Genomic DNA, 9,594 nt, shown 5'->3' on the forward strand with positions numbered 1-9,594 from the left:
CGTACCGAAAAAAAAAAAAAAAAAAATATATATATATATATATATATATATAGCTTCAAAAATTCTCATCTAGTCATCTTTCTCAGTGCCTGAAATAATGGTTTATTCCTTACTGTGTAAGGATTTTAAGGCTTTTTAAATATAAAAATAGGTAGGGGCTGAAAATGTGTTGAATCTGTTTTCACTTACAGTTAAATGGTTTCAAAAGCTTTTAAAATTAGACTGCCAATGGGAATAGTATAATGTTTTTATTAAAATATGTAACTGTATAAATAAATGAGTTGGGGGGGACACTCGGTACAGTGTCATTTTATGAAGAATTTTGTCATAGTTTCATTCACAAATAACTGATTTCCCCTCTAATTTTGTGCAGAATTGAAGAGATCTCTGTATGCCCTGTTCTCTCAATTTGGCCACGTCGTAGATATTGTGGCTCTAAAGACCATGAAGATGAGGGGGCAAGCTTTTGTTATATTTAAGGAACTGGGCTCATCCACAAATGCCTTGAGACAGTTACAAGGATTTCCATTTTATGGCAAACCAATGGTAAATCAATCTTATTTTGGCATTAATCACTATTAATGGTATGATAGATTTGTAAATATACCCTTGAAAATATGGCTATTGCTTTTTGCCTTCAGTTAAGAGTGGGTTTGGGTTTATTTTATTTATGTATTTTTATAGAAGCACATTAGTAGTAGAGCTTATAATTCACTTCTTGATTTATGATAGTTCAAATACGCAAAAACAAAATTCATTGAGATGTAGAATATTTTTAAAACAATGGCAGTATAGGCAATATTCTCATCTCAAAAGAACTAGAAATTAATAATTACTCAGAAGAGTAAAAAGAAACCTCTGTTTGTAAACTTGTAAAACAACACAAAACAAAAATCGTGGGTCAAAGAGGGAATCCAGTCTGAAGTTTCAGAAAGTAGCATAGTGAAATACTGCATGTCAGAAGCATTGCAGTCAAAGCACTGATCTGAGGACAGTTCATAGATGTAATGTCATAGGTTTTATTAATGAATAACAATGAATGGAAATGAAATAGTCACACATGGAAAGTTTTAAACTCAGGAGTGACATGAGATTTCACATTTAGCTGCTGGATGAAGATTGGATTGTGGGAAGGGCAGAAGGGAAGTAGGAACTCAGGAGGCATTGGTATAAGTCAGAGATGGTAGAGGATTAGATCAGGGTGGAGACAGTGTGTATAGCAAGGGGCTCCAGGTGTGTGAATGGGTACATAGTACCTTGGGTGTGGATTTCAGTGCTTTTCTTCCGGAACTGGAACGTGATGGGAAGGGATGTTGGGGAGAGAGCCGAGGCCCAGAGTTTCAAGGACCCATGTTCTCATTTTGGTTCTGCCATTAACTGGCTCTGTGCTCATGTTCACTTTCACCTGTTAAAAAAAAAAAAAAAAAATGTAAGCAAACTGGATATTCTTTGGTCTAATTCAGAGGCGAGCAAAAACTCTATAAAGGACCAGATAATAAATATTTTAGGCTTTGTGGGCCACATACGGTTTCTATTGCATATTCTTTTGTGGGTGTGTGTGTGTGGTTTTTTTAAACAATCCTTTAAAAATTGTGTTTAAGAAGAAAGAAAAAAGTACTTAACTCATAAGCCATACAAAAACAGGCCATGGGCTGGATTTGGCCCATAATCAGACCACTCGTCTGATCCTTTTTTTTTTTTTTTTTACAAATGAAGAATCAGGCACAGAAAGCTTATGTTACTATAACCGGTGGCATCATCAGGACTTGAAAGCTAATCTCCTGGACACCCAATATTGTGATTTTTTTTTTTCCCCCTAAACTAGGATTCAGCACCCTATCTGTAAAAGGGCCAAATAGTAAATATTTTAGGCTTTATGAGCCAGATAATCTCTTTTTCAGCTACTTAACTTTGCCTTTAGGGCCAGAGAAGCAGCCACAGAAGGTGTGCAGATTGATGAGTGTGCTGTGTCTCAAGAAGACCTAACGTACAACACCAGGCAGTGTTGGCTGTAGTCAGTAGTCTGAGGACCTTGGTACCACGCTGTTTAATTCAGGACTGAGCGCTTTTTGTCTGTTACTGGAGCACATTTTCTTCCCGTCCTCCATCCAGCTCTCCTTTTCCCATCATTTCCCACCTGACTGGGCACCATATATGTGGAAAGTCCTATTCCAGAAAACTGGGGGATGGTACCTACATACCCCAATTTTCAGTAAATTAGCATTTCCTGAGACCAGTTTATCTTTCTCAGTAGTGTAAAGAACTAGCATAAGTGAGATCTCAGTTGGCAGTAGCATAAGACTGGGTTTTAGTTTAAATCTACAATTACATTAGTATGAAGGAACAGTTTCTTCTCGTAGAGGGTTTTAGGGCTGTTCTGCTAAGTTGGGATGACAAGTTTGTATGTGCCTGTGACTGAGATCCAGAAAAGCTGGAAATTGTTTGCTGCGTTTGGCACTGGCTTCACCTTGCTAGCTAATTATTTTAAATCAATGGAAAAAGCCCATTAGACTGATCTCATATTGAAGGTATTTTAGGAGGTCTGTTCTCTGCCTTCAGGAAAGTAGTAGATACTGCCAAATCTCCCGCATCCTGGAAGAAAGAAAAGAATGTTCCTTGAGCTGTCTTGTTTTTACTTACTTAGGTGGTTTCAGTTGCCAACACACCAGATCAGAAATGAACAAAATTTTCTATAACTTGGAACTCAGAACAAAATTATTCTCTGTGATTAAAGGGCATTTGGTTATTTAATTCCAAAAATACCTCAGTAAAGTAGAACCATCTTCCTAAGGACGTCTGTTATGAAACCTTTGGTATAAATGTAAGTCTTGCACCTTCTCTAAGCTGTGGGTGGACTTTTATCCCTGACCAGTATTTAGTCTAGACCAGGGTTTTCAACATTGGCACTTTTGCCATTTTGAACTGAATACTTTTTTATTGTTGGGGCTGTATTGTTCATGGAAGAGTGTTTAGTATCATCTCTTAGCATGACAACGACACACAGTGTCTCCGGTCAGCAGTCCCAGCTGTCTCCTTGTGGGCAGATTCTCCTCTGGCTGAGAACTGCTGCTCTAGACCAGCCAGCTAAGAGCGAGGGCTGAGGCCAGAAATTTTCACAGGTCATAGGGACAAATACAAGATCACCCAAGATCTGTTCAGGTCAGGAAGAAGGGAGTTGGGAGGGAATCCCTGGGAGCAAGTCAGAGTTGGTCCGAAACTATTTCTTTTGGTTAGATGATGACATGCAACACTAGCAGAGTAGCTCGTAGGGTAAGTCCACTTGGAGCTGCCATGGTCCAGCAGCCAGAGGAAGCCTCAGGGACTGACGTATCGTGGGAGGCCTGCCCCCCTCTCGGTTCCCCCGAACATTCAGCTATGCAGTAATGCTTTAGGCCAGGGCCATACTGCTCAAAGTGTGGACCCCACCATCCCCTTTGTGCTTGTTAGAAGTGCAGAATCTCAGGCCTCACCAGACCCCCTGCATCAGGATCTGCACTCTTACAAGCTCTCCAGGTAATTGGAATGCACATTAAAGTTCATGAAATGCTGTCCTAGACCAGTGTTTCTCAACGCTTGTTCAGTCGTGTGTGCTGTGCCTGCTGGCTGTGGCGTATTACTCATGCAAGTGACCTGGTTGCACTAGCTGTGACGCCATCTTTTTGTTTCCTTTCAAAGCTTTTGAAATTTAAGTGGATGCCACTGTTAGTCATTTCATTTAAAAATAATAGACCAGATTCAAGGGAAAGTCATTCTCAATCTTTGGTACTTTAACTTTGGAAGTAATAAATTCCATGCATATATGGACCCTCTATGGGATGTCCCTGTAAGGGATAGACAGCTTTCCAATGCAGTTTTCTCTGTTCTTTTAAATGGAGAGGGGCAGTGGTGCGGATATTTCAAAGTCCTGTTTTTCTCATATGAAAATCTATGGTTTTTTCTTGTAATAAACACAGTTGAATCTAACTTTGTCTCAGTTGTGAATTATGGGCCACAATTTATTTTCATTTGGTGCTCAGTATATTTGACAGATTTCCTTAAGTATGTGTTTAAAATTAGCTTGTATTTGCATAATGAAATTTGAAATATTAATGACAAGTGTAAAAACAGCCTTAAGCATGATGAAAAGTAACTTGTTTTCAAATAATTAAAACAGCGAATCCAGTATGCAAAAACAGATTCTGATATAATATCTAAAATGCGTGGCACTTTTGCTGACAAAGAAAAGAAAAAAGAAAAGAAAAAAGCCAAAACTGTGGAACAGACTGCAACAACCATGAACAAAAAACCTGGTCAGGTAAGATGGGCAAAAGTTCATTTTTTTTTTTTTTTTTTTTTTGGTGTTACAAATTTGATAGATATCTGTCTTCCATTTGAGGGGTGATCTTAGAGGCATGCATGTGCACGTGTGTGTGTTTAATGGTAGATTTTTAAGAAGCTGGAATGGTTGAATTCTAAAATTCCAATATTTTTGTTTAAGCAACAGATTAAAATATAAACCTTCACATATGCAGATTTATATTGAACAGTTTTATTTGAATTTGCATGACATTTCCATCATTCTCCAAAATTTGTTAATATGTATTGGCTTATTTTTCAAGTTCTGTGTATAAATAATACTGTAGATGTTATCTTTAATCATGAGTATGCCACTGAAAGCTGCTTTCTTTGAACAGTTCAGGAATTCAAAATCTAATTTAAAATAGCAGATAAAGGTGAAATTATCATCCAAAAAGTAGTTACTTTGGGATTGAAAGTGATTAGAAATCAGTTTTACTAAGTAAGTATAATGCTTGACTTTTTTCTAGTTGTTTTAAAAAAAGAGAAAGACTGGTCCTTGGTTTTTCTCTTATATTTCTCCATAATTTTAAAGCTTAGAGGTTGAATTTTATGATACAGACCTTTCAAAAACATTTGACAAGTTAAATACATAAATGTTTGAGTCAGAGTTTTAAGATGTAAATTCTCAGTGAAAGTAAAGTTAAGTAGATTTAAAAATCTGTTTGTTAATCTTATTTTTATGAAGTAATTTAAAATATAAATACCTGCTGCTTTTTTAGAGGGGTTGCGAATTTTAACTGTTTCTCTATTTCTTTGGGTTAGGGAACACCAAATTCAGCTAATACCCAAGGAAATGCAGCACCAAATCCTCAGGTAATATTTTTTTCCATGTGATACTTACTTTAAAATAAAATTACAAAACAATAACAATAATTACAACAACCTGCATGTCTCTAAAAACTGAAAATGATTCCATCTATAAGCCACAATAATGTGGTAACTCACTCCTCAAAACATTTTAATTTCCCTTAAGAGGGAGAAAACAAAACCTGACTTTATTCCTTGCTTCCCATGGTGAGTCAATGACAGAACCAAAACGATAGATTATAAGCTCTATGAGGGCAAGGAGCAAAGTGGTTGTTTTCCGCACAGTACGTGACCCAGAGCTTTCCAGGCTTGTGGCTTGGTATACGTTCCCATTGGCTGAAGCACTATCCCATCTTTTCTGATAGAGCAAAGTTGTTTTACAGTTACCTTTGGTCTTATTTCCTTAGCACATAGATATTTAAGTCTCCTGATACAGACTTATCAGGAAACTCTTTACCAAAGAGTTTTAGAAACTCTTTACCTAAGCTTCCCAAAAAAGGCCTCAAAAAGAAAGCCTGAGTTATGTACTGATGGTGTCCCGATTAGTCCCTTGGGTGCTAGGGTCTGACAGGATCCTTAAATCCAGGGAATTCCTTGCACCACCGAGGTTTTCCTCCTCTGATTTTAAGTTATTTGCATTTTCTTGCATTGTCTACTTTTTTGAAGTCTTTCAACAATTATAGTCCAGTTCACAAATGCCAGCACTTAATTCTCTAAGCCCTAAGTTGTTCTTTACATTTCATCTTTTTTCTTCCACGAAATTAGCCTGAAGACAGAGGCTCTTACATATAAAGACCTTTCCCTGTAGTTCCCCATAACAGTGTCTGTTTCCACTTACTTGTATGTAACTAGATGCCATGTATATCTCATTTACTCAGGAAAAAAAAAACAAAACACATTAAAAATCGCCAAACAGTGGTTCTAAGTGGAAGTCTTCCTATTTCCAGATTTTCTCACACACTGGGACGTAGTAAGCGATAGTGCAGAGGATTGAATATCTGAGGGTTAAGCAGCTGAGGATGGGTGACACCGATGCCTTCTCTGGTTTGTTAGGATGGTTATATAATCCAGATGACAAAATCCTCCCGTTCCAGCTGACCTCCAGATGCTTAAAACTTAAATATTGTTTTAAATACTGTTAATTAAATACTTAAAAACTGTTAATAAGATTTGTAATCTTCCAGATATTTATTAAGTGACTTGAATGTCTGCCGTGTTTGGTTACTGTTAGGTTTTTGCTTATTTCTCTGGTGTCACTGTTTTTCAGCTTTAGTGTTTGATGTAGTAAGATTTCATAAGCCTTAAACAGTGGAATGTAGTTTTCTGAAGTTTAGATTTTAATGTAAGAGCCAAATGGTTTACTGTACTTTTTATATTTACAAACTAACTTTACCTTTTCTTTTTAATAGGTCCCTGATTACCCTCCAAACTATATTTTATTCCTTAATAATTTACCAGAAGAGACTAATGAGATGATGTTATCCATGCTGTTTAATCAGTAAGTGTTTTCATAAACAAGAGTTCCGAGAGTCTTCTGACAGGACAGATAGCACTTCCCTGGGTTGAATCCGTTTGTATATCACACAGTAATTCCTTACAGCTTCATTGAGTTGCTCCAGGATTAACCATGAATTGAAGCCAGTCTGCAGATTTAGCAAACAAAAAGCTAAATTACCTCTAATGTTTGAATTATTAATTCTAGTTGATGAGTAAAACAGGAAACAAAGCTTTGATGAAATGACAAAAACAGAATTAGCTTACATGATTCCTGCAGTTCTTTTCATGGTATTAATTATATTTTAAGCTCTTGCATCCCACTCAGGATTCTTGCTGGGATATGATACTTTTCCTGGACTCATATCAGGAAGTTGCTTAACAAATTTAAACACAGACATTTATGTACTTGATGTCATTTCTGTATTTAAATGTATATAAATTGTTTACATATGTAAAAATTGTTTTAATTCTTTATAGGTTCCCTGGTTTCAAGGAAGTACGTTTGGTACCTGGGAGGCATGACATTGCTTTTGTTGAATTTGAAAACGATGGACAGGCTGGAGCTGCCAGGGATGCTTTACAGGGATTTAAGATCACACCATCCCATGCCATGAAGATCACCTATGCCAAGAAATAAGATTTGGGATAGCTGCCTTTAAAGGACTTGGTGTTATGTATAGTTTCGTTTTTGATAACATTTGGTCAGGCCATTTTAATAGTTGGGGGTAGGGGAAAGTGTATGTGAAATTTTTGTAAAGGATTTAAAACATTACCTAGTCTTTGTTTAGCCTTAGCGAACTATGAACTGTGAAGGCCTTAATTTTGTACAATAAACTTTTATTTGTATTCTGTACATAATATTTCATTTATTGGCCCACTGTCCTATCATCAAATGCTTATGCTAGTCTAGAACACATCTTAAGGTATATAAAACTGTAATAGGATGCTTTTCTAGTGTTATTTTGGAGTAGCTAATGGTAGATGCTTTTCTAGTGTTATTTTGAAGTAGCTAATGGTAGAGAAACATTGAACCACTTGAATAAAAGTAAAGGAGAATTAGATCAAGCACTTGATTATATTTTCTGTAATGTTTCATGCATATGAACTGCCATCCTGGAATTCATGTTTTGGTTTGTTTTTGTTTGTGGGGGTTTTTTGTTTGTTTTGGGCGCACCACACCACTTTCGGGATCTTAATTCTTCGACCAGGGATTGAACCCAGGCCCCCTGCAGTGGAAGTGCTGAGTCCTAACCACTAGACCACCAGGGAATACCCTGTTTGTTTGTTTTTAATGATTCTTTTACTAATGATAAAAATGATCATCCTGGATATGAGAAGATGGGACCTGGGCAGGATCTAAATCCCATCTTCATATTCAATGAAGATTCAGCAAATGAGCATAGTATTTGCTGTTAGTGGCCATTTCACAAATCTTTTCATTCAGTTTTTAATTGAATAAAGGTCATTTATGAGTAACTGTACTTACTGTTTTCTGGGAAAACAGATGGAAAGGGAATATTGTCTTTAGACTTCACATTTTGTGCTCTTACCTTCTTGAGGCAGGATTGTTCCTAAGGAATACCTGCTCAGTTATTAACCTCGTTATTGAACGACCTCCAAAGGAAAGATTTTTAGTCTGTAATCTTTTTGAAGACTAGTAGGCTGACCTGCAAAGGTTGCCAATCCTAATCTTGCTGCCTCTTTGTGCTTCTTAAACACTGATGCTCAGATATTTCCAAAGCTCATTTTCTGTAGTGTTTGATTTCTACCTAAGGCTATCGATTCAAGTCCCGTGCTAGTAAAACCACAGGTGTCTATAGAAGTGGATGATTTTTTATGTATAGTGCATGGTAAAGTGACTATTAATCACTTTTTGTGTCCCTGTTTTAATATTTCCAGGAACAAGACTTTTCCTTATCACTTAGATTTTTTTATGTATTTATGAAATATATATGGAATACATATTTCTAGGAAGGCCACTTTCAGAGTTACGTAGATTTTTATCACATCACTCTTGTGCATACATGAGGAAAAAGCAGAATAATATTTATCCCTTAACTTTCCACCTGCAGAGTCTGATTCTTATGAATAACTTTTTAACCTAGTTGCCAAGTTCATGTATGTCCATAAAATACATTAACAGTAAGTTACTAGAAAAAAGACCATGCTCCTGCATGTTGACAGCAATGCCGATTGCTAGTACATTTTGTAACTGCTTGCTCTCAGTGACTGTCCTTAGCTTGTCTCAGAAGATGATTCACAAGACTTCCCTGGTTGTGCAGTGGTTAAGAACCTGTCCGCCAATGCAGGGGACACGGGTTCGATCCCTGGTCCGGGAAGATCCCACATGCCGCGGAGCCACTAAGCCCGTGCGCCACAACTACTGAGCCTGCGCTCTAGAGCCCGTGAGCCAGAACTACAGAGCTCGCAGCTCCTGCTACTCTTAGTACTCTATCAATAGTTGATGAGTTTTGGCAGTTGTATAAGTTGTGTGAGAGTCATAATCAAGATATAGAGCATTCTGTCACCCATCAAAGACAAGAGCTGCCTTGTGCCCCTTTGCAGTCAGTCTATCCCCCCATCCCGACCCCAGGCAGCCACCCATCTGCTTTCTATCACTGTGACTGTGCCCTGTCTAGGATGCTTTTGAGATTCATCTCTATTGCGTGGATCAGCAGTTTGTTCCACCAGCGGATGGGCATTTGGGTTCTTTCCAGTTTGGGGCCATTAGGAGTAAAGTGGCTCTGAACATTCACATAGAAGTCTGTGTTGGAATATGTTCTCTTAGAAGATTTCAAGCAGAGGAGTGACATTTGATTACTTTTGAAAGCTTTTCATTTTGAAAAATTTCCAATTTATATAAGAGCCGAAATAGTACGCAGAGCTCCCATACATATTTTTGAACTGTCAAGGAGAAATTTCCCCCTCTACCCCTCCTGAGTTCTTGTGGCT

General features: G+C 37.4%; 1 protein-coding gene across 1 annotated transcript in view; it reads left to right on the forward strand.

The window, feature by feature from the left end:
• Positions 1-7,500, forward strand: part of SNRPB2 (small nuclear ribonucleoprotein polypeptide B2) — a 10,309-nt gene extending 2,809 nt beyond the window's left edge. The window contains exons 3-7 of the mRNA XM_007115218.4: positions 374-546; positions 4,154-4,294; positions 5,101-5,151; positions 6,555-6,643; positions 7,120-7,500. Of these exons, the coding sequence (XP_007115280.1) occupies positions 374-546; positions 4,154-4,294; positions 5,101-5,151; positions 6,555-6,643; positions 7,120-7,279 (614 nt within the window). The 3' untranslated portion in view covers positions 7,280-7,500. The remainder of the gene's footprint in view (positions 1-373; positions 547-4,153; positions 4,295-5,100; positions 5,152-6,554; positions 6,644-7,119) is intronic.
• Positions 7,501-9,594: the final 2,094 nt, after the last annotated feature.

The sequence above is a fragment of the Physeter macrocephalus genome, chromosome 14, assembly GCF_002837175.3.
Source record: "Physeter macrocephalus isolate SW-GA chromosome 14, ASM283717v5, whole genome shotgun sequence".
Taxonomy (NCBI): Eukaryota; Metazoa; Chordata; class Mammalia; order Artiodactyla; family Physeteridae; genus Physeter; species Physeter macrocephalus.